The 27,737-nt window shown below is 42.1% G+C and overlaps 1 protein-coding gene across 2 annotated transcripts in view; it reads right to left on the bottom strand.

The window, feature by feature from the left end:
- LOC150065692 (myb/SANT-like DNA-binding domain-containing protein 3) overlaps window positions 1-27,737 on the bottom strand; it is a 129,562-nt gene that overhangs the window by 92,312 nt on the left and 9,513 nt on the right. The window contains exons 2-3 of one of the 2 annotated variants that reach the window (XM_090330336.1): window positions 26,477-26,927; window positions 16,745-17,936 (exon numbers count right to left, since the gene is read on the bottom strand). In XM_090330336.1, the coding sequence (XP_090186462.1) occupies window positions 17,527-17,936; window positions 26,477-26,894 (828 nt within the window). In that variant the 5' untranslated portion in view covers window positions 26,895-26,927 and the 3' untranslated portion in view covers window positions 16,745-17,526. Of the gene's footprint in view, window positions 1-16,744; window positions 17,937-26,476; window positions 26,928-27,737 lie in introns of those variants that run through there. The other variant, XM_090330334.1, reaches the window with a different exon arrangement.

Genomic DNA, 27,737 nt, shown 5'->3' with positions numbered 1-27,737 from the left:
AACTGAAACCTCCAATAGAAAACTTGTATATTATAATTCTTAAAAGCATGAGTTCTCGAGCCAGATCATTTGGATTCAAACCTTTCCATCCCTATATAGCAGCCAGATGGCTTTTTAAAAATGGTGGGGGGGCTGAAACTTACAGTATTTTTTATGTGCCAGATATTCAATGATTCATATAAGGACTTTTCAGTTCTATGATGGTGTACAAGTGATAAGAACCAGATTTCAAGTTTGGAGGTTTTGTTCTTTATGGCAATAAGAAATTTTCTTGCCAGGTACCAGTGGCTCATGCCTGTAATTCTAGCTACTCAGGAGGCTGAGATCTAAGGATCCAGTTCAAAGCCAGCCTGGACAAAAGTCTGTGAGACTCTTATCTCTAATAAACTATTCAGAAAAAAACCAAAGTAGCACTATGGTTAAGTAGTAGAGCACCAGTCTTGAGCAAAAATGGCTCAGGGATAGCACCCAAGCCCTGAGTTCAAGCCCCAGGACTGGCAAAATAATAATAATGATGATGATGATGAAGAAGAAGAAGAAGAAGAAGAAGAAGAAGAAGAAGAAGAAGAAGAAGAAGAAGGGGAGGAGGAGGAGGAGGAGGAGGAGGAGGAGGAGGAGGAGGAGGAGGAGGAGGAGGAGGAGGAGGAGAAAAGTTTTCTTGTGATGCTGGTTGGATTGGACAGCAAGTCACGGTTCATAGCCTGTAGTAGGGGACAACTATTTCTCTATAGTACATTGTACTACTAAGCTGTAATGTTCACCTCTTAATGTAATAACTCTATTGTTATTTATTTATTTATTTTTTGCCAGTCCTGGGCTTGAGCTCAGGGCCTGAGCACTGACTGTCCTTGGATTTTCTCAAGGCTAGAGCTCTACCACTTGAGCCACAGCACCACTTCCGGCTTTTTTCTATGTATGTGGTACCGAGGAATCGAACCCAGGGCTTCATTCATGCTAAGTGAGCATTTTACCGCTGGGCCAAACTCCTGGCCCCTTAATTTTTTTTCCAGTCCTGGGGCTTGAACTCAGAGCTTGAGCACTGTCCTTGGGCTTTCTCAAGGCTAGAGCTCTACCACTTGAGCCTCAGCACCACTTCCAGCTTTTTCTATATACATGGTACTGAGGAATCAAACACAAGCCTTTGTGGATGCTAGGCAAGCACTCTACCACTAGGCCAAACTCCTGGCCCCTAAAAATACTTTCAATATACTGCAGGCTTATCAGGATGTAACCTCATTATAAATCAAGGGGCATCTGTATTGGTCATTTTATCCAACAATGTAATGAAGATTACTAATACCATGTTAAATCCCTTCCCTCTAGAAAATTGAGCAAATGAAGGCATTTCAGCAAAAGATACAGAATGCAGTTTTCACATGTATTTTTTGTTCCTTGGTTTATTACATAACCTCAGCTCCTTTGTATTCCACTAGATTCCTTTTTTCCTTGTAATACTGAAGATCATCTTGTTCAAAATACTTCCTTCCCCTCCTCACCTTCTCAATAGCCTCCTTCCCCCTCCCTGTCTTTGGGCCTAGCCATGTGAATCACTTTTGGTCAGAGATGTTAGCAGATATAACAAAAAGGAACTTGAAATGTTCTCTATAGTTTAGCTTGCTTCTTGCCTGCGAAGAACTGACTCTGGCTTGGCAACTGCAAGAACATTAACCCCCAAATTCTCCCGTGGCTGATTGGCCTCCACTCTTTGCTGACTGTGTGATACTAGCCCAAATACAAGAAACTCTTAAAACACTCAAGACTCAGAGTCTAGATCCGGAGGCAGCTTAGCATGTGCTAGGCCCAGGGTTCCCTTCCCAACACCATATAGAAAAGGCGACATCTCTATGTTCCTTACCAGTAGAGTTACCAGCTCTGAGTTTTCTTTCTTGGCAAAACTGGAGCTGTGGCCGGGAGTTTGGCCTAGTGGTTGAGTGCTTGCCTAGCATGCATGAAGACCCGGGTTCGATTCCTCGGTACCACATACGTAGAAAAAAGCCAGAAGTGGTGCTGAAGCTCAAGTGGTAGAGCTCTAGCCTTGAGAAAGTCCAAGGACAGTGCTCAGGCCCTGAGCTCAAGCCCAGGACTGGCAAAAAAAAAAAAAAGTGGAGCTGTGGCTCAGGTGGTAGAGAGCTAGACTTGGGGAAAAAAAAAAAGTAGTTCATGACAGTACCCAGGCCCTGAATTCAAGCCCCAGGGCAAGCACAACATATATTTAAATTAATTAATTAAGTTAATTTAATAAAAGAACCAGGGCCTGGAGTGTCCAGTAGAATGCTTGCTAGTGTGCACGATGTTCTTTATATGTGTACCACATACACAGAGAAAGAAGCCAGAAATGGTGCTGTGACTCAAGTAGTAGAGCTCTAGCCTTGAGAAAGCTCAAGGATAGTGCTCTGGCCCTGAGTTCAAGCCTCAGGACTGATTTCCACTCATCAAATCCATAGAAGAGAAAACTCAGGGGCCAGGAGTTTGGTCTAGTGGTAGAGTGCTTACCTAGCATGCATGAAGACCTGGGTTTGATTCCTCGGTACCACATACATAGAAAAAAGCAGAAGTGGTGCCATGGCTCAAGTGGTAGGGTTCTAGCCTTGAGGGAAAACCCAAGGACAGTGCCTAGACCCTGAGCTCAAGCCCAGGACTGGCAAAAAAAAAGAAAAAAAAAAAAGAAGTTGAATCCATGCTTATACATAGAGAATTCTTAACACTGATTGGTCCTTTAATGCATATATATTTGGTTTTTCTCCAAATAACAGTTCTGTAAGGATCTTCTTGAAGTCTGGATTCTTCCATTTCCACGCAGCAAGATCCCCATTCTGTGCATTGCAGTCAGTGCTAACACTTTTGGCAGTGGGGAGAATGTAGACACAGGAGCTGCCCACCTAACGATGACAAACTACACCATCACGCTTAAACTCAGCTTGTAAACTCAGCAATTATATCGGGTAATAAGAGGTTCAACAGAGGCATTCTTCTAAAAATCTCCATAAATCACACTTCTATAAATTGAATCTCACTCTAAATATACCAAAGGACTATTTAAAGAAAGGCCATGCTGAAATTTTTCTTAAAGAAAGTAATTATATTCTTTTATCAGTTAGGGATCTGTATTTGCACTTGTTATATATTTATTGCTCCAAAACTATGGCCTATGTGTCTCACCACACAGGGTCACTTCTCTAAGCAGGGTATCTGCATCTCAGTGGCAACAATAATGTTAAAATGCTTTACATCTTTTATATTATGTTATTTATTTTGTGTGCTGGTCCTGTGGCTTGCACTCAGGGTCTGGTTGCTGTCCCTAAAGCTTTTTCACTCAAGGCTCTCCCACCTGTGCCACGGCTCTATTTATGATTTGGGATTTTTTTTTTTTTTTGCCAGTCCTGGGCTTGAGCTAAGGGCCTGAGCACTGTCCTTGGACTTTCTCAAGGCTAGAGCTCTACCACTTGAGCCTCAGCACCACTTTCGGCTTTTTTCTATGTATGTGGTACCAAGGAATCGAACCCGGGTCTTCATGCATGCTAGGCAAGCACTTTAACCACTAGGCCAAACTCCCCGCCCTTGGTATGTTTGTTTTGGCAGTTAATTAGTGATAAGAATCTTAAGGATTTCCCTGCCCAGGCTGCCTTCAAATTAAGATCTCAACCCCCTGAATAGCTAGGATTATAGGCATTAGCCACTATCACCTGGCTTACCATACTTTATTTTAAAAGTGACTTGTCAACATTCAAGGGAGGTAGATACTACATCACTTTTACAGATGGAGAAACTGAGGCAAGAATTAGGAAATCATGGTCAGACATACTGTCACAGACCTCTAAACAGAATGCAGGTAGGGCTTAAGAAGCAGGGCTGAAAAAGAAGAGAGGATACAAAACGGGATACACAAGAGGACCAGTCAGGAACCAGCTCAACAAGAAAGGAAAGTCTTGGCAGAAATGAAGTCTCATTCATCTGGAAAGCTCAGACATTCAGAAATGCTATTAAAGGGGTAATTGTTTGCAATGACATTACAAAACCACTCCTCATGGCTTTGCCAAATATAATTATCAGGTCCCTCTGACATTCCCAGGAGGCAGAATCATTCCTTTCCTCTGGTCTAGGTCAAGTACTGATGTAATTGGCCTGACACTGCAGAGACTGTTGACAACCCTGAATATATTCCCTCACGTACAGTCTCTCTTCTTCTGCCCTTCTAGTTTATTTTGTAACAAAACAAACTGAAAATGCATTTTAAAACTCTCCCTGCAAAAAATAAAAAGTGCTAAAATTTTCCTAAACCCTGGACACACTGGGTAGAACCACGTTCTTGTTTTGTTTTGAATACTGGGGCTTGAATTCTGGGCCTGGGTGCTGTCCTTGAGCTCTGTAGCTCAAGGCTGGTGCTCTGTAACATTGAGCCACAGTACCACTTCTGGTTTTCTGGTGGTTAATTGGAGATAAGAGTCTCACAAATTTCCATGCCCAGGCTGGCTTTGAATCACGATTCCCAGGTCTTCAGCCTCCTGAGCAGCTAGGATTACAGAGACGTGAGCCCCTGGCGCCCGGATTGTTTCATTTTTGCAAAAGGGTCATGATAAACCTGTAATGTTACTACCAGCTCTTTCCAGGAAATGTTGCTTCATACAACATGGGGCATTTAAAAACCAAAAGCAAAATTCAAAAAATCCCCATGAAAGGTGTCGATACTACCTCTCTAGAGAAGAACAGAGCCCATAGGAACTTCTTTTCTTCTAGTTGTTCAAAGAGATGGCAAATGAAGACAAACTAGGAGATGGTGATAGACACACCTCCAGGTGCAATGAGAGATGTTAATGGCAAAGAAATGGGGTGATCAAGAACCCCATAGGGAGGGGTTAGCAACAGATAAAAAGAAAAGCCAGCACAGGCAGATGGAAAGGCATATATCAGGGTAAGAATGGGATAGCCAAAGAGGGGTTAAGTGGAGGGGCTGTCAACCAGAGCTAAGAGAGGGGGGTCTTTCCTGGGATAGATAAGAACTACAAATGCATCCTCCCTTCCTTCCCTTGTTTCAGTCAGCAGTGTCATTTTCTCAGGGTTCTAGCTTTAACACTTGAGCTTCACCTCTCAAACAAAAGCCATCCCCTGCTAAACCTTACTAGATCTTTCCCATGGATCTCATTTCTACTTCAACTTCATCTAGGTCCTCCCATCATTTCAGCCTGACTAGGCCCAGACTCTCCTACCTGAATCCATGACTTCAGTCTTCTGTCCATCAGCTTCATCTTCCTCTGGATGCATAATACTGCTCCATTTGGAAATTCCCCTCACACCTTCCTACATGGAGGATGCTTCAGCAAACTAGGTGGTAATGTTATCTGACACTCAGGATCACATCTATATTAGCTACTCAAGAGCCTGAGATCTGAGAATCATGGTTCAAAGCTAGCACAGGCAGAGAAGTCCATGGGACTCTTATATCCAATTAGTTCCCATAAAGCCAGAAGGAGAGGTGTAGCTCAAGTGGTAGTGTACCAGCCTTGAGCTATGAAGCCACTAGGCCATGTGTTCAAGTTCCAGTATTAGCACATGTGCAGCCACACACAAAACCCATGATACAGTTTCAAGGAAAAAGTGAGGATAAGCAGGTGGGCTATGCTTTGGAGTCAAAAATCTCCAGGATTGAAGTCTGCCTTGTCATTTACTAGCTGCACATGCCGGGTGGTTCTTTTCTGAGCCCATTTTCTTACTGCTGAAGGACTTCACAATGTAGGACTTCATACTTTTAGTACTTGGTGAAACTAAGACCAGAAATCCTTATAGAAAGAACTGAAAAATGAGGTCCATTTGTAACCTCTATATAAAGTAGCTCTCAATCCCAATTATGTGTCATAATCACTTAGAAACAGAGTACCAAAAATACAGAATATCAGGCCCAAACCAGGTCAGCTGACCTTGCATCCTCCTGAAGTGAGATGCAAAAGGCATTGTCGGGAGCAAGAGTGGAAACAAACTGTACTTTGATTTGCATCAGATAATTGCTTGATTGTCTCATTGTTTTTTGGCCTTCTCCTGTTCAATTGATCTGAGATTTACCATATGAATGTAACCCTCAACAGCTCCCTGATTAACGATCTGGATGTAACACCTGGGAGGGCCCTGGTCTCCGGAGGGGATAAAAACCTTGTGTTAAGAATAAACGGGGCAGTTTCTGCTTGGGCTGCAGACCTCCTGGACCCGATGTGTTTGTCTCTCTTCTAATTTTTCCAGTCCCTGCCCCTTATTTCAGGAACCCCAATTTGCTGCCGGGAGGCCCCGGCATCTGGCGCCTGAACAGGGACCCTGAAAATCTGGGACGAAGGTGAAGGACCCCTCCCTGTGGTGAGTAACACATCGTAGGACTATTAAGAGAGTATAGTCAGGAGTAATAATTATGGGTCAAGCTAATAGCCATGAGTTATTTCTACCGATCTTAACAGGCCTATTTGAAGCCCACGGAACGTGGGTGGAAGAGGGGGTGCTTCAGAGCTTCCTACAGTTTCTCGAGGAAGCATGCCCGAGGTCTGTAGAGGAGGCATTCCAAAAAGCCTGGCAGCGGATAGGAGAAAGAATTAAAGATTATTATGAGGTATATGGCCCCGAAAAGACCCCAATAGAGGCTACTACTGTATGGAATTTAGTAAGTAAATACATAGATCCTCTACATGAAGATGCTGAATTTAATCTTGAATTAAGGGAACTTTATGAGTTAAAGGACCCTTCTGAAGAACCTGAGGCTGAGCCATATGCCGCAGCCCAAGAGAGTCTAAATGAGATCTTGCAAACGGAACAACAACCAGTAGATATTGAGTATCAGAATTCAGGTTTGAATACCAAGGAGGAAAGTTATGATGAGTCAATGGAGGGCCGAATGGCTACGATGGAGAAGAAGTTAGAAGAAATCCTACATTTTCTATCGAAAATGGGGACAGAGCAGAGAGCCCCCTCAGAAGTAGGAAAGAAATATGACCCTCAGGCCACTATGGTGTCTGATTCTAAACCTTACCCCTCACACCCACCGCCTCCGGCTGCAGCCTTACGGCCTCAATCCCTTTCTCAACCTTTAGGCAAGCCTAAAGGCCCTAGCAACAAGTCCCTTTTAACAGGCACTACAACCAGGCACAGTGCATCGCAATTAAACCTGACTCAGGCTGCTAGAGAGAGGGAAGGTATTTCAGGGCCTCGATGCTTCCCTAGTTCAGTTGATCATGATGAACAAGTACACCATCAGCCTGTTCCTGTTAAACTATTACAGGATTTAAAAAATGCCTGCTCCCAATATGGGCCAACTGCCCCTTTTACTCAAGTAATATTGGAGGCCGCATGTGCTGGTATTGCATGCCCAAATGACTGGAAGCGGCTTGCCAGAGCATGCCTTAGTGCAGGAGAGTACTTATTATGGGAGACAGAGTTCACTGCACAGTGTCGGGCTAAAATTGAAACAAATAGGTCTAAGAACCTGCCTTACACTGTTGATCAGTTGTTAGGAGAGGGAACCTATAAAAACACCGAAGATCAATTGGGTTATGCAAAGGAGGCCTATTTACAAATAAATGCTGCGGCGAGAGAGGCTTGGAAAAAGTTACGCAATTCCAATCGTACAAAAAATCTAGTAGAAGTTAAACAGGGACCGAATGAACCTTATCTAGAATTTTTGTCTCGATTAATGGAGACTGCAGACTGCCTAGTACAAGATGAGAATGCAAGGGAGAATATAGTTAGACACATAGCCTATGAAAATGCCAACGCCGCCTGTCAGGCGGCTATCAGACCCCATAGGAATAAGGGAGGAATCACGGACTTTATTTCACTGTGTGCTGATATTGGACCCTCCCATGTACAAGGCCTTACTTTAGCCGCCGCTCCTCAAGGAAAGACTGTTACTGAGTCTCTAAAATATAGAGGTCAGCGGCATTCTCGGGATGCTAGACCCCCAGGGCGTTGCTTTTCTTGTGGACAAATAGGACATTGGATGACGCAATGCCCACGCCAGGCCAGGCAAAAGAGAGAAAAATCACCTGGCACATGTCCACGCTGTGGTAAAGGGAAGCACTGGGCTAAAGATTGCAGGTCAAGAACAGATCGCAATGGCCGCCCGCTTTCGGGAAACTGGAGGAGGGGCCAGCCCCTGGCCCCGCAAAACCATGGGGCAGTCCCTCCCTCTTCTCGGCCACAAGTGCATCTTCTAACAACCCCCCAAGATCAGTCTCCGGCCTCCTCCGTGCCACCCCAGGAAGTGCAGGATTGGACCTCTGTTCCTCCACCTGCTCAGTATTGACCCCAGAGATGGGGACACAAGCTCTCCCCACGGGGGTCTTCGGCCCCCTTCCCCCGGGAGTGGCTGGATTGCTGTTAGGGCGAAGTAGCTCAGCCCTTAAAGGGATACAGATTACACCTGGCAAAATTGACCAGGATTTTACTGGAGAAATCAAAGTTATGGCCTCTGCCCCGAAACACGTGGTATCGATCCCAGCCGGTCAAAAATTAGCACAATTAATACTTGTGCCTTTACCTCCCGGGGAGACTGCTAATTCCCCATGTGGACAGAGAGGATTTAGATCTTCTGATATCTATTGGGTACAAAGCATAAAACAAGAGAGGCCTGAGATGACTATATTTATACAAGAAAAGCCCTTTAAAGGAATATTAGACACTGGAGCAGATGTGTCTGTGATATCTAAAAAACATTGGCCAGCCCAATGGCCCCTGACAACCTCTATGACTTCCCTACAGGGGGTTGGGCAAGCAACTGACCCACAGCAGAGCAGTGCGATCCTTGTTTGGAGAGATGAGGAAGGGCACTCTGGTCACTTTCAGCCATTTGTCTTGGATCATCTGCCAATTAATTTATGGGGTCGTGATATCATGGAAAAAATGGGAGTGTATATGTTTAGTCCTAGTGCTGCGGTCACTAAGCAGTTACTTGATCAAGGCCTCCTCCCCTTTAGGGGACTAGGCCGAGCAGCACAGGGGGAGCTAGAGCCACTCCAACCCCAGTCTCACCCTACGAGACAAGGATTGGGGTATCCCTTGACGGGAGCTGTCGTTTGCCCTCCCCCTCATGCTGATCCCATAAATTGGCTCTCTGAACGACCGGTATGGGTTGAACAGTGGCCTCTTTCACTAGAAAAGATCATTGCAGTACAGCAGCTGGTACAGGAGCAGCTGGATTTGGGGCATGTGGCCCCTTCTAACTCTCCATGGAATTCTCCAATTTTTGTTATAAAGAAAAAGTCAGGTAAATGGAGGCTGTTACAGGATTTGAGAAAAATAAATGCCACAATGGAACTGATGGGGGCCCTACAGCCTGGCTTGCCTTCACCCATGGCAATCCCAAAGGATACTTATAAGATTATTATAGATTTGAAAGATTGTTTCTATACTATACCCCTGGCGCCTCAAGACTGTAAGCGCTTTGCCTTCAGTGTCCCCTCTGTTAATTTTAAAGAACCCATGAAGCGATATCACTGGCTTGTGCTCCCACAGGGCATGGCAAATAGCCCAACTTTATGTCAAAGTTTTGTGGCTAGAGCCATTTCTTCCACTCGTGAAAAATTTTCTTCTGTTTATATTGTTCATTATATGGATGACATCTTGCTGGCTTGTTCTGACCCTATCGTCGTACGACAAGCCTTTGGACAACTAAAGCAGGATCTGAGCCTCTTTGGCCTTGTAATAGCAGCTGAAAAGGTTCAGGAACACCCGCCTTTTACATATCTAGGCCATATATTAGGCCCACACTATTTTAAAAGCCAGAAAATACAATTAAAAACTTCACACTTAAGAACTCTTCATGATTTTCAGCAATTCTTAGGAGATATAAATTGGCTTCGGCCTTATCTAAAGCTCTCCACAGGAGAGTTAAAACCCCTCTTTGATCTCTTAAAAGGAGATACCAACCCTACATCCTTGCGCGAATTAAATCCTGACGCCAGGAGGGCCATCCAAATTGTAGAAAAGGCAATTTCCCAGCAACAAATGACCTATTGTGACTATTCTAAACCCTGGGGAGTTTACATTTTAGCTACTTCTCACTCCCCAACTGCTGTATTGTGGCAGGATGGCCCACTTTTATGGCTTTATCTACCATCAACACCCGGCAAAGTGCTGACCCCCTACTACGAATTGGTAGCTAATCTGATACACATGTGCCGAGTGGATTCCCGTAAATATTTAGGTCAGGAACCTCATTTTATCTGTGTCCCATATAATTTACAACAACAAGATTGGCTATTCGCCCATTGCGATCCTTGGGCCATTGCTTGGGCCAATTATACGGGAAAAATTTTGCATCACTACCCGTCTAACAAACTTCTCCAATTTGCTGCGTGTCATACGTTTCTATTTCCTTCCACAGTACAGGCCTCGCCTTTATCTTCTGCCGCTTTGGTATTTACAGATGGATCCTCAAATGGAACGGCTGCTTTGACCATTAATGGGAAAACTCAATCTTGGGCTACAGGTTTTTCCTCCGCCCAAGAGGTGGAGTTAGAGGCTGTTTTACAGGCACTCGTCCTGTTACAAGACGAGCCCTTTAACTTATACTCAGACAGTCAATATGTAATTCGTGCTCTTCAAGTCATAGAAACTGTTCCCTTTATTGGAACTACTAACTCCAATATTCAGACCCAATTTCGCCAAATACAAACTCTGCTTTGTTCTCGCAACCACCCCTGTTTTTTTGGCTTTGTTCGAGCTCACACTAATCTTCCTGGCCCTTTAAGTGAAGGCAATGCGGTCACTGACTCTGCCACCAGAGTTTACTTAACTCAGGTTGAACTTGCTAAGCAGTCACATGCCATCCACCATCAAAACAGTCGAGCCTTGCGCCGACAGTTCAAATTATCTAGGGAGGCAGCGAGGCAAATAGTTAAGACTTGTTCCAACTGTGTCCCTTTTTCACCAGCCCCCCATTTAGGTATAAATCCACGAGGACTGCTTTCTAATCACATTTGGCAGATGGATGTCACGCATGTTCCATCATTTGGCCGATTAAAATATGTTCATGTTACTGTAGATACTTATTCTAATTTTATCTTGGCCACCCCCCTTGCTGGGGAAGCCACTAAACATTGTATTTCTCACTGCATTCGATGCTTTGCTGTGATGGGGATTCCCTCGCAAATAAAAACAGATAATGGCCCTGGCTATGCAAGCCGAGCATTTCAATCCTTCTGCCGTTCCTATAATATCACTCATATTACAGGCATTCCTTACAATCCTCAAGGTCAAGGCATCGTGGAGAGAGCTAATGGATTATTAAAACATCAAATTGCTAAAATACAGAAAGGGGAGTCGTATCCCGCTACCCCTGTGAATATACTTAATCATGCTTTATTTGTTTTAAATTTTTTGAATTTGGATTCAAATAATTTATCTGCTGCTCAGCGATTCTGGGAAAAAAGAGAGCAGCGTGCTTTTGCCTTAGTAAAGTGGAAGGATCCCCTAACTGGTGCTTGGCATGGACCCGATCCTGTTCTAACCTGGGGTCGAGGGCATGTATGTGTTTTTTCACAAGGAGAAAATGACGCCCGCTGGCTGCCTGAACGCTGCGTTCGGATCGTGGAGAGTGACAGTGGCCATCCAAGCAGCGACTCACTGGGCCTACACCCCCAACCCTCCAGTGGTGCATCCTGCGACGTGGAAAGGACCTGAGTTATTTGTGCATGTCTATTGGGACTGCTACTGATCCACTTGTTCCACACATTCATATGAGCTGTGTTTCTCCTCCTTTTACTATTATGTAGGGACCTTTTAACATATTCATTGACTCTACACAATTTAATATGTGACATTATTTTGTCTTTACCATCCCTCTTCTTAATAACCTTTTTTGTAAAAGATGCCCAGGTGAAAAGCAAAGGCCTCCAGAGGTAAGTAGAAGTCGGCCGACCCCCTGTATGTCTGTGTTTTGTTTTATTTTTTTATTCTATTTTATTTTATTTTATAAAAAAAAAAAAAAAAAAAAAAAAAAAAAAAAAAAGGGGTGCACTGTGGGCCTAAAATAGAGGCCTGGGTGGTCAAGGGACGCCTTGACCCCCCTTCCCCTTCTGAGTTTCTTGTCAATATCAAGGCATACCTGAGAGTCCCACCAGCAAGACATGTCTAAATCTAAAATTAGCTGTTAAGTGTATCTGATTGAGTCCAATTTTCTTGTTATATGTCAATGTCTGATTATTTAAAAGTCTCCGCTTCTCTGTCTTGTTCATGTTACATATTTTTCTTTGTCCAGTTTTTGTCTTTAAAATTGGTACCATTTCTAAGTGTGGGTCCTTATGGTTTTTCTGTGCGTACTCAAGCACACATCCTTGTTATTTATTTGAACATTTCTGGGCCTAGCATGGCCGCTCCCCCATGTCTGCAGTTGTAACAAGCCCTGGAAAAATAAATTCCAGCTAAGCTGCCTTGCAAAAAGTTTTGTTTCGAACCTGGTTCTCACCTGTAAGAGTAAAATTGGCAAAACTCTCTTGACACAAACTTCCGGAAATTGAACGGCCGATATTAATTTTGCGCGCTTTATGATCTTTGAGTATGAATGTGTGTGAATGAGTGAGTGAACATGTTCAAGGTTAAATTGTCAGCATGCTGAAAAAAAAAAAAAAAAAAAAAAAGGATAAATTTATACTTAAACACAAAGACAATTGGGTAAATCTAAGCTTAAAACTTCAAGAAAAATATTAGGTTTGGATGTTTTACAATGTCTCAAAGAATTATTGTGTTGTCTTAAAGAAAAACTGGTAAATATTTTTCTAGATCCTGAAATCTGCATTTTATTGCAGGGCATACAGCTGTTTACATTGTAAACATTGTATCCTGTTCAGCTCAGAGGTGTTAGGGAATTTGGGATTTATTACTTTAAGTTAAAGTTTGGAAACATGTATTAGAGATTTAAATGTAAAATTGTTCATTAACGTCAGAAACTTTGCCTGTCCTTTCTTGCAAACTGACACTAGAAATCTGATGGTAAAATGTGGATAATGTGATTAGTATTTTAAAGGAATGTTAAAAAGGAAGAAAACTAAGTCCAGACTTGGACTTTTGGTGCACTGATGTCTATAGTTCTTGCATTAGGGAAAAACTGTTATTTGAGTTTAAACTGTCGTTGGAGTTTTAGACAGTAATCTAAACTGCATAAGAGCCCCTTTTTTCTAAAAGGCAAGAGGAGTGCCTTGGGCCCTAGGGGGCCTGAGGGCAGGAGCTCTTTGTGCCCTTAAAGGTTTTTCAATTGCAAATAAAGGCTAAGGTGTTAATTGTTTAAGCCAGTATCAGTAAAAGTTATTAAGAACATTGGAAATGGGTTTCTAAACAATATTTGAAAGTGAAGTTGTCTTATATGTTTAAAGAAAGAGAGAAAAGGAAAATCAGGACTACCAAAGTAATTGCTTAATTGCTATTTCAGCTTGCTCTTGTAACTTCCAGCTAGCCCATTGGAGAAGAACAGCAATCCTTATTCAGATGTAACTTTGGCCTTTTCCAGGTTCTAGGTAAGCTCATGCTTAGAGACTATTTCTGTGTCTACCACCTTGTTGCTCTATTGGAGATACATGGCCGTTCGTAGGACTCACTGATCTGAAAACTGCAGTTTTGAGCCAACCCCGGGCAAAGCAAAGTCCCTGTGAGATTGTGGTGTCTAATCTGGCAGCAGAGTGCTATTAAGGCAGAGTTGCTTTGGAGCTTGAAGCCGCAGAGTGCTAGCTCTGAGCTGAACAGCTGGGGGACAGCACTCAAGCACCAAGCTCAGGACTCACAGTGGCAGGGTGCTAGCCTTGAGCTGGAGAGCTGAGGGACAGTGCCCAAGCCCTGAGTTCAAGTCCAGCAACTAAGCAAGTGAATTGCCAATGGGACATTTATCCCTGTGTGGGGAAACTCTACTGGGACACGACGCAGAAAGCCTCTGCTTGGATGGCAGAGATGGTGTCAGATCTTAGTCACTTGTGCTTGGCCGATCAAATTAATCAGAGCCGGGAGGTCATAGAATAGTTTGTAAGCATGCCTTACTAATGCCCGTGCCTTTCATAACTGGGCAGGAACTTGTCAATCTTCTGTGATAGTGGATAGTTTAAAGCCCTAATTGAGCAAAATTTTTATTTATTTATTTATCTATTTATTTTTGACACCAGCCACAAATTCAGGAAAAGTTTGTGGATTTGAGACTTGTGTCTCTATTAATCTGTTTAGATCTGACAACTGAAGCATTGTTAAGGTTGCAGAAATTTAGTTCCCCAGACAATCAAGAAAAGGCTTTTGCAAATGGGTGCTATGTAACTACACTATTGTAGCCAAAGATGGTTTGTGCAGTTGTTAAATGTCAAATATGATCTCTAGTTTGGAGTAAATTATTATTCCTGATATCTAATCCTTGCAATCCCTAATAAACAGGCTAGGCTTTTTAAGGTCCCTGGTCAAGCACAGAGACAACGCCCCTGAGTCAGCTTGAAGAAGTCACAGAAGCCGAATCTCCGCCCATCTATCCCCTTTAGATGAAGGGACCAGTCATTTTTGGAAAGTGAGACAGGATATGAGATATTAGAGATAGTGAAAAGAATAGAAATTGCACTTGTGTTTCTTTTAAAATAAAGGCGGGGGATATGTCGGGAGCAAGAGTGGAAACAAACTGTACTTTGATTTGCATCAGATAATTGCTTGATTGTCTCATTGTTTTTTGGCCTTCTCCTGTTCAATTGATCTGAGATTTACCATATGAATGTAACCCTCAACAGCTCCCTGATTAACGATCTGGATGTAACACCTGGGAGGGCCCTGGTCTCCGGAGGGGATAAAAACCTTGTGTTAAGAATAAACGGGGCAGTTTCTGCTTGGGCTGCAGACCTCCTGGACCCGATGTGTTTGTCTCTCTTCTAATTTTTCCAGTCCCTGCCCCTTATTTCAGGAACCCCAATTTGCTGCCGGGAGGCCCCGGCAAGGCATTATTTATAAAATACTGTTTCTAGTGCATAGCTAATATTGTAAACTACTGTTATAAACTCATAAATATCATTAACGGTAGAGCAAGGTGCTTTAGGCTGCTGGCTTCATTATACTTTAATTGTTCTGTTAGAAATTAGTTCAATGTTTTATCGTGCAATTAAAATGTATTACTGTGTGTGAACATTTTTTGTTCTCCATTGCTGTTTGTGTGCTTAAGTTCCTAGAAGATAACAACAAGCTTAGTGTTGTACATAAAGATGCTTCATCATCTTTGGATAAATCCTTTAAATAAAAATTCTGATTTTTTTTGTAACTGATAAAAACTGAACCCTACCACTCAAGCAATTCTGGCCTAACCCGACAGCAGACTGTCAGAGCTTACTTCAGAATGTGCACAGGCGTAAGCTTTCTACACGGATGAGAGGAGAAGCAAAGGCATCCTTATCTCAGTACACATCTGTTTAGAGCCAGCTAGGATTAGGATGGAGAATCAAGTTCTCTCATCCACAAACCATTTAAGCTTGAGACTTCAGTAGGCATCATTCTCTATATTTAATCTCAGCTAAAAGGCCAATACATAATAGATGTTTCATTCTCTAAAGGGTACATTTAATTACAATTAACAGAAACCCCTATAGCTTTAACTTCTAGTCTCATTAAAGGATGTATCCAAGATCATTAACCAGTTTCTTCTCAGACCTTTTAAGTAGTGTATAAATAAGACATCCATTTCAGTTTTACAATATGTGCAAACTGTGAGTCTGTGTGTACCTCACAGAACTTCTAAATTCCCAGGACCCAAATTTCAAAATTATGAAGGAAGCTTAGGCATAGTACCCAAGGTGGGTACTATGCCAAGGTGTTGAAGCAGACCCTGAACCTTAGCCCAATTCCCTTTTCTATGGGCAAGATGTACCCTGCCAAGGATTTAAGGAGTTACCCAAGGTCACACAGTGATGTGAGGCACAGCCAGGCTTAGAACTCAGACCCTGCCTCCTCCATCTACCTGTCTTCCCTAACACAGCCTCCTCTACCAGCACTGACTCCTCCTTCCTCAACACATAGCCCTGAAATCTCATTCGCAGGAATGGCTGATCTGTCTTACTTCATAGTGTCACTTTGCTATTCCCACAGCTATTGCTGTCACCAAGTCCCAGGACTTTTTCACTCCTTCATTTCTTCCTTCCTTTCTTTCTTTCTCTCTTGATTCTGTTTTTCACTGCTTTCTTTCTTTCTTCCTTTTTTCATCTCCTCCTCCTCTTTCTTCTTTCTTCTTCCTCCTCTTCCTCCTTATTTTGGGTTGGTCATGGGAGTTGAACTCAGGGCCTAGGCACTGTCCCTAAGGGCTTTTGCTCAAGGTTAGTGCTCTAACACTTGCCACTTCCGGTGTTCTGGTGGTTAATTGAAAAGTATCATAGATTTTCCTGCCCAGGCTGGCTTTGAATCTTGATCCTCCAATCTCAGCCTGGTGAGCAGCTAGGAGTACAGGCATGAACCACTGACACCCGGCTCTAGGACTGTTTTTGTAACATGATGTATAGGAGACACTGCAGTACAGCTCAATCAAAACATCCATTTATCAATCTGTATTTCCAAATACATTACTAATAGATCCTTAAAGATCCCAGTGTTGACCCATTAGCTAGCACCATGAGCACAGGAAGGAAGGGAAAGGTCTTTCCTAAGCAGGATGAAAAACAAGGGCAACCCTCAACTCGCTAGTAAGAATTGGGCAAAAGGACTGAGGGAAGGCAAAAACAAGAGTTCACTTGGGAAAGCAGAACCTTTAAAAAAAAAAACAAACTACACATACACAGTATGACTATAAAATTACAAGACTTTTCTTTAATAAAACAAATATAACAGAAAGTAGAAATCTAAATGGACATTAAACCCTCAAAGTTATTACAGTCTTAGTTCCAACGAAACTACCATGGTTGGAGACTTACTTGGAATTACTCTTTTTTGGGGGCGGGGGGAGGCCTTAAAAAGGCAGTTTTCTGAGCCACTTTAGAAACTATCTTTCCAGATGCTGTTTTTTAAAAAACAAATAAAATTCATACTTTAGAGGATGGCCCTGAAGAAGTGAATATTCTCATATTCTCTCTCTCTCTCTCTCTCCCTCCCTTTCCCTACCCCCTCTCTCTCTGATTCCCAAAAGTCCTCCAGCACATTTTGAGAGCAATGACTCCTCCCCTATAGAGACATCAGGACAGCCATTTTCAGTGGAAGGGTATTAATTTGGATAGAAAATGACTACTGAGAAAGAAAGAAAAAAAAATTCAGCCACACTTGCATTTGATTTAAAAAAACAAAAACCTGTAACACTCACACATGGTTCGTACATAAATTCTAAGGAAGAGACATTACATTCAGAATTATAGCACTCATCGTGGTAATTTGCAGAAGACTATAATAGCTTCTTTATCCCTTGAGGGGAACATAGAATGTAGCTGTTACCTGAATGTATTCTTAAATAAGTGACTACTACCACTCTAAGTTTCCTAGTTGTAGCTCAGTTACAAGATACTGACCACAAGTTCATGTTCCAGACTTCCAATTCCAACACAGACTAATTACAAGGGAGATATTCCCAAAGTCTTAGGGTGAATTGGGAAAGGGCCGGTTAAATGAGGAAACAGGCCATTCCTTGGTAAAAGTTTGTAGTTTTCTTTCCCAATACATCTTCTTTTTATTGAGAACTTCCATTTTTATCCTATGTTCTTCCTCTGCCATCTCACACTCTCGCTCTATCTGCTGGATTTTGGCCACATGCACCTCATTCATCTGAATCAGCTGCAGTTGTAAGATGGACATTTGTTGATGGTGTTCTTCCTCATGCATCTTTTTTAAAGCACCTTCCTGAGAGGTTTTGCTCCTGTAGTTTTTATTGCCTGTTATTCTGACAGCTGAACACGAGGGTTCAGGTTGAGAGGTCCCCTCACATACTGGAAAATGTATGAACTCTTTCTCATCATCGCACAGTTCTCTATTTGAAACAGCAAATGATTCTGAAAAACAGTAGCAGAAAACATACATTCAAAGAGTTTACAGGCAGTGAAAGCAATCAATCCTATTTCCAACCAAGGGCCCCTCATTATAGGACAGACCTGTATTCATTAGCCTTCAAGTCGACATGTACCCTGGCTACCTCCCTTATTTAAAAAAAGAAAAAGGAAAAAAAATAAAATAAATAAATTTAAAAAATAATAATAAAAGAAAAAAGAAAAAGGAAAAAGCCACAAACTCAAAAGCAATTTTCCCTTAAGAAATCACAGTTAAGGTCAGGCACGGTGGTTCACGTGTGTAATCCTAGCTACTCAGGAGGCTGAGATGTGAAGATCAAGGTTCAAAAGCAGCCCTGGCATTACAAAGCTGTGAGATTCATATCTTCCATTAATCATTAGTAAATGGGAAGTGGAGCAATGGCTCCAGGGGTAGGCCAGTAACACTGAGCTGAAACGCTCAGGGACAGCGCCCAGACCCAGGGATAGGGCGGTAGCCTTGAGCTGAAGAGTTCAGGGACAGCGCCCAGGCCGAGTTCAACCCTCATGACCCACAAAAAAAAAAAAAAATTATCACGGACTTTCATGCCCAGGCTGGCTTTGAACTGTGATCCTCAGATCTCATCCTCCTGAGTAGCTACAATTACAGGTGTGAGGTACTGGCACTCAGCTCTTGTACCCACTTTAGTCTCCATTTTCAACCTTCCCACTAACTCCTCATTGGTTCAAGACCAATGTTGCTTGTTCTATTGTTCTCTATGACAGCATTCAACACATGTGTATTATCTGGGCATTTCTCAGTCATGGGTACAAATTACATTCCTTAATACATGGTGGATGGTTAGTAATATTTCCTGGCTAAATCCTTGACTATGATGGGTAAAATGCATATAGACACAAAAGAATTCCACTTTGGTTACATGTCATGTTGGCGCTGGTATTTTTTCTGGGCTATGACATTAATGTCAATTAGAAAATTTCAATAAGGAAAGCACTAACTCCACTAACCCATGGAGTCTTCTAGCTGTGACTCCAAGGCTTTCTTGAGACCCGTTCCATTTCAGATAATGAGAGTCTTCTCCTCAGAGAAAAGTAATATCAATTTATTAACTAAGTTGATTACATTATTATGTCCACTCCATTATTCTGGAAGATGGGATGCTGGGAATGTTAATGACTACTAGGGGAAACCTAATTTGTAATACTCCGTTAATAAAAGGAAATGGCTACTGTTTAGATCATTTCACTCCAAGGGGTAAGGTAACAACCATAACTAGTTCCTAATTAAAATTAAAGAAAAGGTTAAAAAACAAAACAAAACAAAACCTTACTTTTGGAAGAGAAGGCTTAAACGAAAAGCACAAAACTTCTGTGTCATCTAGTGACAATAAAAATGTAGCCCTAGGACTCCCTATCAACATGAACAGCTCTGGCTTCAATCTAATGTCCTTCTTCCATATTCCTACTGTCCCCAGGGCCCACCTCTGGCAGAGCACATATGAAAATTCCGGTGGTTTAAAGACATCCTCTGTAAGTCTTTGAATTCTTTAAAGAGAAAGACAGCCCGTTACTCATCGTTATGAAGAATGCAGCAGAAAGCCTGGCATAGTGCTGGGTGATAGGAAATGGGAGTGAGGGAACTGACTCCGGGGGTTCTCAACCCTTTCCACTTGGCATAGTTCTGGAGAGAGGACAGTGCTCTAGGACGTGTGAGCGAGGCAGAGAACAAAGGCATGGGAAGTCTTTCACGGGGACAGACATGTCCCTCCATGTGAGCATTTCCTTTCTAGTCCTACATGTGAACACGTTTTTCTTTGAAGCATGGACACATTAGATGCATTCTGATCCCTCTAACCTCTCCTCTCAGTGTGCTCTGATTTCATTCTAGGGGACAGTTCTGGATACTCCTCAGAGTCTTTAAAGTTCATTCCCTAACAAGGAAGCTGCTCCTCCCAATTTCTAAATGCTTGCTTTTTATCTCAGAAGTCTAGGCTTTAGGGACATGGTGCTGGTGATGATGGCAGCCATAATTTTTCTGAGCAGCAAACCAGGTATGAATACTTCATAACCTTTCCCCATCTAGACCTTACAAAAACTAGATAAAAGAATCAGGATTTCAAAGTCTTCAGGACATCAAAATTCAAGCTTAACCAATCCAATTTAGCCTCTCACTATAATACCTGCTTAACTGATCCCATTATATGAGTGTATATTCGGACTTTTGATCCTAACATTTCTCTCCAGACCTGAGAATATTAAGATGATATCTATGTCTGGGAACAAGAAATAACTACTTTCAAAAGGACTCCTTTGGGGCCAGGAATGTGGCCTAGTGGTAGAGTGCTTGCCTAGCTTGCATGAAGCCCTGGGTTCGATTCTTCAGTACCACACACACACACACACACACACACACACACACACACACACACACACACACACAGAAAAAAGCTGAAAGTGGTGTGTGGCTCAAGTGGTAGAGTGCTAGCCTTGAGAAAGCCCAAGGACAGTGCCGAGGCCCTGAGTTCAAGCCCCAGGAATGCCCCCCCCCAAAAAAGATTCCTTTCTAAATTTGTATTAACATACTCATTTTAAAGAAAAATAGTCTCCCCTCTTAAGAAGACTGGGAGCCAGTGATTGTATATAGAGATTCCTTTAATTAAAAAAAAGACTGGCAGAAGATAGGACTTAAAACTAGGAGGCTGGTAGAGTACATAATTAATGTTCAAATAAATATTATCTCCCATGAATAGAAGCTAGGGTTCAGAGAGGCAGATTATTCCCTTGGCTAGAATAAGAGTAGGAACCTATTGCAAATACCACATAATCTCTCTCACAAGTAAAAATAAAGTCACGCAAAGTAGAAAGCAACTCACAGTTATGCAAAAGAGTAGAGGCTTTCTTAGGACTGAGCCCAGAAGTACTTCTTTCCCTTGGGTGATTTGGGAAATTTTAGTACCAGCAGGAAAACAGGAAGCCGTATGCAGGCCAATCTCTAGTTGTTCTCAACAGAACATAGCAAAGATTGAACAAATATAAAAATCAAGCATGATGGTTGTATACCATGGTAGATACATCCTACAACTATGACTATGGGGTTGGGAATGTAGCTTAGTGATACAGTGCTTGCCTAGCTTGCATGAAGCTCTGAGTTTGATTCCTCAGTACCACAGAAACAGAAAAAGCTGGAAGTGGTGCTGTGGCTCAAGTGGGAGAGCACTAGCCTTGAGTAAAAGAAGCTCAGGGACAATACCCAGGCCCTGAGTTTTAAGCCCCAGGACTGGCAAAAAACAAATTATGACTCTGAAAAAAGCAAAAGAAGGGATATCTACAGCACAATTTTTAATCTGTGTAAGCTAAAATAAAGACTGGTTTGGGTGCAAGAGAAGAAAATGAAAGTAGAAAGCAGAATTAAACAAAAATGAATACCTAATATACACAAGAGGGGCTTTTCATAACTAATGATGAAGGTGGACTATAACTAGAAATACATCTCTCTGGATATGCGTTCCTATCCCAAATGAATAGTAATGGATTAAATAATAATATTAATGTTTTTGTGTGTATGTATGTATGCATATATGTGCATGTGCGAACATGCAGGTCATGGGGCTTGAACTCGGGGCCTGAGTGTTGTCTCCTAGCTTTTTCTGTTCAGTGCTGGTGGCTCTACTCCTTGGGCCACAACTCTATTTCTGGCATTTTGCTGGTGCTTTTTCTGACCCAGTTGGCTTCAAACTGTGATCTTAGCCAGCTGAGCAGGATTATAGGCGTGAGCCACCAGTGCATGGCAATAATGGATTTTAAAAGCAATATTTACAGAATCCAATTACAGATTTCTAGTAGAGAAATAATCATACGAAATATAAAATCCCCTGAGACATTAAGTGTTCCTCAAAAGCCTCGTTTCCTTAAATGCATTTGGCCTATCATTCTCCCCTCATAGCTACGCATAGGCAAATTCTGATAGCTCCCTTAGCGTGATTTCCACCCCAGTTCTGCCAAAATAATAGAAAATAAATGTCAAAACCAATTAATCACAAAATGTGTACAGTGTAAACTGGTTTAGTATATTTATGGGGTGAATATTATATTTTCTTTTATATATGTTTCCAAGTATTTTTCTTAAATGTTAACACTACTATTGAGTTATTTGAGTTACTTATCTATTTATTTATTCACTTATTTATTGGTGCCTATCCTGGGGCTTGAACTCAGGGCCAAGGCATTGTCCCGACCTTTGTTGCTCAAAACTAGCACTCTATCACTTGAGACTTTAGACTTTTTCTTTTCCTTTTTTTTGTTTTTTGGTGCTTGATTAGAGATATGGTCCCATGCACATGCTTGCCTGGGCTAACTTCAAACTGAGATCCTCAGATCTCAGCTTCCCGAGTAACTAGGATTATAAGCATGAGCTACTGGTGACCCACTCACAACTGTACATTTTAAGAAAGGCACTGCCAAAGTTCAGGTGATCCACTAGATGGTGATCAAGACGACAGTGATACCATCTCACATCTTTACTAGAGGGAAGCCTCTAATAAAATACTACTAGGCTTTGTTTCAGTTCAACTTTTTTGTTGCTGCTGTTCCAGTGCTAGGGTTTGCACTCAGAGCCTGGGCACTATCCTTGGGACACAGCTTTACTTCTGGCTTTTTTGGTAATTTTTATTGGAGATAAGAGTCTTACAGACTTTCCTGTCTGAGCTGGCTTCAAACCATAATCCTCAGATCTCAGCCTCCTGAGTAGCTAAGTAGCCACGGGTATCAGCCAGCTTAGCATTTTAATAAACTCCAGCAAATTTTGGGCACTGAGTTCTCTCAACAGGCACCATAGAAGTTGTCAGAATAGTAGTGAATGAAAACAGAATATAAGCTACCTAAGTGATTTCAGATGTTCTCATAGCCACATTAAAAAGAAAATAAGGTCCGAGTGCTGGTGGCTCACTCCTGCAATTCTACTCAAACAACAAGTTCAGATCTGAGAATTGCTTTTTAAAGTGAGCCCAGGTAGAAAAGTTTGCAACATTCTTATCTACAATTAACTACTATAAAACCAGAAGTGGCACTCTGGCTCAAAGTGGTAGAGCACTAGTCTGGAGCAAAAGAACTGAGTTAGTGGCCAGACCCTGAGTTCAAGCCCCATGACTGACAAAAAAGAAAAGAGAGCAAGAGAGAGAAAAAGTAAGAAGAAATAAGTAACAACAATTTTAATCCACTCTACCTAAACTATCATCATTTTTGTTTTTAAGCCATGTAAAAAGTAGAAATATTTTATATTTTTTGTGGTATTAAGTCTTCAAAATGTGGTACGTAAAATTATAGTACATCTCAATTTGATCTGCCCACATTTCAAATGCTTATTACCCTCATGTGGCTTGTGGTTGCTGTGGTAGACAGCACAGTGTTAATGAAAAAAAAAAAAAGGAAAATGAGCATACGCACACAAAGTCCATGTGTCTGAACACACACAAGACCCTGAGGGCCATAAATGGTCCCCATCCATCTGTCTGTCGGTCTTCTTTTTATTCTTTCTTAAGAGTAAATTGAAATAGCTAGTAAGTAAAACAACCTAAAAGGTTGTATTTTTTTTATTTATTGCAGGTCTTGGGGCTTGAACTCAGGGCCTGAGCACTGTCCCTGAGATTTTTTTGTTTTGTTTTCATATTCAGTTTTCTTGCCAGTCCTGGGGTTTGAACTCAGGGCCTCAACACTATCCTTGGACATTCTCAAGGATAGAGCTCTACCACTTGAGCCTCAGCACCACTTTCAGCTTTTTCTGTGTATGTAGTACTGAGGAATTGAATCTGGGTCTTCGTACATACTAGGCAAGCACTCTACCACTAAGCCAAACTCCTAGACCCCGAGATTTTTTTTTTTTTGCTCAAGGCTAGTAGTGCTCTACCACTTGAGTCACAGATCCACTTCCAAAAGCTTTTATATTGCAGAGAGTGCTCCAACATCTTAACTACTAATTTTAACTGATTAAGTGTATATCCCAAAGAACCAAGTATCAGAGTTCCCCTCTGCTCTCCAGATGTGACAGGGAAACATAGGTAGAAGTATTCAGTGGTTCTTAATAAGCATCGGCAGAAAGAGATCTCATGTGTCACCTATGCACAGACAGCCAGTTTGCCAGTAAGTCCTTAGCAAATGCCATTACAGGAAAGTCATCAAGGATCCCTTCTTGAAATTTATGCATGGTGTTTATAAGTGCATTACATCATTTCTTTAAAAAAAAAAAATGAGGTGGATGAGCTTTCTAGATCCTACCACAGATTTTAAAAATGTGGATAAGACTAGCCCCTAAGAATAGCCCTATGAAATCAACACAGGACAAAGCAGAATTGGAGTGAGCAAAATGAGCTCAATGCAGTTCATGTCAGCATCACCCTCAGCAGTTTGGCCAGGAGAACGGCAATGTGAAAAGCAGCTCTGCTCAGTCAATCTCCTCCCCCCACCCACTCCCACCAGTCCCTACTCTGCCACATGGAGACTGCATGGCTCAGAGGCTAGCAGATGCAGCAAAATAACTTGGCTGAAGCTATAAACCTCTCTAAATTCAGGACACTGCTATTTAGCGGTGGAGCCCAGGCCCACTGCTACGAGTTAACCTGGCTTGGGAAGCAAAGAATTAAGCCAGACATAAAAAGCTTCCCGAGTAGGAACTAATACCTAAGTTTTAGGATACTAACCACTATAGCTACTCAACTAGGTTCCTGGACTTAACCAGTCAAATGACTAGCAAACAAACTTTTAGTACTAATTGAGCTCTCTAGGAATTTCTTTAAAAAGTACTAATCAAAAGTATGTCATTGGATCACTTGGTAATTATCTTCACACCCTACTGAGATAACATTCTTGGTTTCTTGTGACTTTTAATTAAGAGAAGCCAATCCCTCAGAGCTCAGTCTACTCTGGGGATAAGTGAATTTCCCATCCTGCAAATGAGAACCACATTTTCCTGGACAGGGGCTTGCTGAGCCTTCAGAGTGGTAGATAAGCAAACATGAAGGCTAACTCTCCAGCACCCTTCCTCTACTCAAGGTGTCCTCTCTCTACTGTAATCCACACTGGCCACTTCCTAACATAAAAGAAGTAGGAATTATGAGAAATTTACCACTATGTATTTCTACCCTTCCCTTGCCTGGAGACATTTTAACACTCCCTCGATGCGAACCTTTTGAAACTACAAGTAGTCTTCTACTTCCATGGGATGATATATTTAGCTCCCTTTCATGGACAGATAATAAAATCAAAGTTATTTTCTTCTAGAATTTCTCTGTATCACTACAGTACCAAAAAGCAAACTTTAGATTACTACTGAGATAAGTCGAGATACTGGCTTGTAATCTTGGTGAATACTAAATAGGTGTTTTTGCTAATTTGGGGTGAGGTAAGGTTTGAACTCAAGGCCGCTTGAACCATGCAGCCAAACCAGTATTTTGCTATATTAGTTTCTGACCTTGCCCGGCTTGCTTGTATTACCCCTTGAGCCACACTTACAGCCTGCTCTTTTTTGTTTATTTATATTTATCTCCCCAGGCTGGTTTGGAACCTCGATCCTATGGATCTCAGCCTCCTGATTAGCTAGGCATGAGTCACTATGTCAGACTGTGCTTCTGTTTTTCAGTTTGAAATAGTTTACTCTTTTAATATGGCCTAGGAGGGACTTAATACTATGCTTTGCACATAATCAGTCCTCAAAAGAATTTTTTTTAAAAAAAATAAAAGACGAAGTGAATAAATATAAATCCTCATCAACTTCTCTCTTTTTTCCTTTTTTTTTTTTTTTTTTCAGTCATGGGTTTTGAACTCTGGGCCTGGGTGCTGTCACTGAGCTCTTCAACTCAAGTCTACCACTCTACCACTTGAGTCACATTGCCACTTTTGGTTTTCTAGTGGTTAACTGGATAAGAGTTTCACAGACTTTAGTGCCTGGCCTGGCTTTGAACAGCAATCCTCATGTCTGAGCTTCCTGAGTAGCTAGGATTACAGGCATGAGCCACCATGCCCAGCTCAACTTCTCTTTAATATATTTCAAATTAGGTTGAGGCATGCAACTGAAGTAACACTAAAAACCATCCTATTAATATAGTCCCTATTATACAGTCCCTATAAACAGTAATAGTCTAACAGAGAAAGCACAAAGAACTGAGAACTCTTCTTATACATTACGTAACTTGAATGTCCTATGGAATCCTGAGATTTTGAACTAAGAAAGTCAAGTTTCCTAGGTTCATGCCTGCAATCTTAGCTACTAAGGAGACTGTGATACGAGGACCATGGTGAAGACAGCCCAGGCATGAAAGTCTGGGAGACTCTTATCTCCAGTTATAATCAACTACCAAAGCTGGGGGGGGAGCCAGAAGTGGTAGGTGGCTAACCTTGAACAGAAAAGCTCAAGGACAGTGCCCAGGCCCTGGGCACCTAAAAGGAAGTGAAGGAAGCAAAGGAAGGGAGAGTGGGAAGGAAAGAAAGGAAAGTCAAGCCTGATGGGAAAGTTTCTCGTTCACCAATTCCCTCCAAATCGTAGGAGGAGCGGGTACCTTGGGCTGGGGCGTCGGGGTGGTACTCGGGCTCCTCCTCGGGGGGGCTCTGTAGGAAGTAGAGTTGCTCAGGAAGCATGGTACTGATCTTCTCCTTCCCCAAAACGTGACTGCTGAGCAGCGGGCTCACACTCCGCTTCACTTTCTCCCTCCTTTCATGAGCCATAATTTTTTTGGTCCTAGCCTTGATGTTCTCCCAGCACTTCTTTAGCTGTTTGAAATCCCGCAGAGATACGCTGGGCTGTGAGTTATATTCATGGGCAAGGGCCTGCCAGGTACGTTGTTTGAGGGCAATAGTTCGGGCATCACTTTTCTTGCACTCCAGCACATATTTGTACTTTTCTACCAAAGCAAGCAAGATGCTCTTTTCCAACTCCGAGAAGTATTTGGCAGGCTTTATAATTTCGTTGTTTTGCATTTTCCACTGTATTTCTCTGGGTCGTTAGCTATCCTGGAAAAGGAAGTTTGAAACAAGAATTACCAACTCTAGTAAGAAAAACATCACAAATCACTTCAGCAGAAGCCCTAACTTGTTAGGTTCCTTTGTTTCAGAGAAGGTGAGTACAACTGCGTGCCTCAGGTGGTTCATTCGTAGAACTGAACTCCTCAGGAGGCTGAGATTGGAAGAGCAAGAATCAAAGCTAGCCTGGGACTATTTCCAAATAACTATCAAAAAGCCAGAAGTGGGAGATGTGGTTCAGGTGACAGAAAATCAGACTAAGAAAAAGCTAAGCGACAGCACCCAGGTTCTGAATTCAAGCCCAGGAGTGTCATAAGAGGAGGAGAAGGAAGAATAGGGGTGGGTGAAAGATGAGGAGGGAAAGGAGAAGGAGAAGGGGGAGGGGAAGGAAGAGTTAGAAGAACAGAACAACATTCGTTTCCATAATGCTGCATTATGACATTCACATATCATATTGGTCATATTGTGAATATCTGGTATATAACAACTACACGAAACTCTACTTTCCTAATGTTTTTTTCTGCTAAATGTTAGGGAACTGGCTGGTCCCCTAAGTCCAAATGTTATGCAGCTTTTGAACCAAATAGCTCTCTGGAGTTTTTGTTGTAGATTGCTAGGGACCCAGTGTGGGGTCAGAGGGACCTTGGACCTGCACAACTGAGTACACAAGGAAGTAAGCTGTTATCATGATGAGTTTGGCTATGTCAATCACTTGTCATTTAACTTATGTGAGACTTGATTGCTGTTTTGTATGAATGTAACCCCTGGCAGTTTCCTGGTTTTAAGAAAAATATTTAAGAT

Source organism: Megascapheus bottae, chromosome 3 (genome assembly GCF_031878675.1).
Source record: "Megascapheus bottae isolate mThoBot1 chromosome 3, mThoBot2.hap1, whole genome shotgun sequence".
In the NCBI taxonomy this organism is placed as follows: Eukaryota; Metazoa; Chordata; class Mammalia; order Rodentia; family Geomyidae; genus Megascapheus; species Megascapheus bottae.
This window is presented reverse-complemented; position numbering and strand designations above follow the sequence as displayed.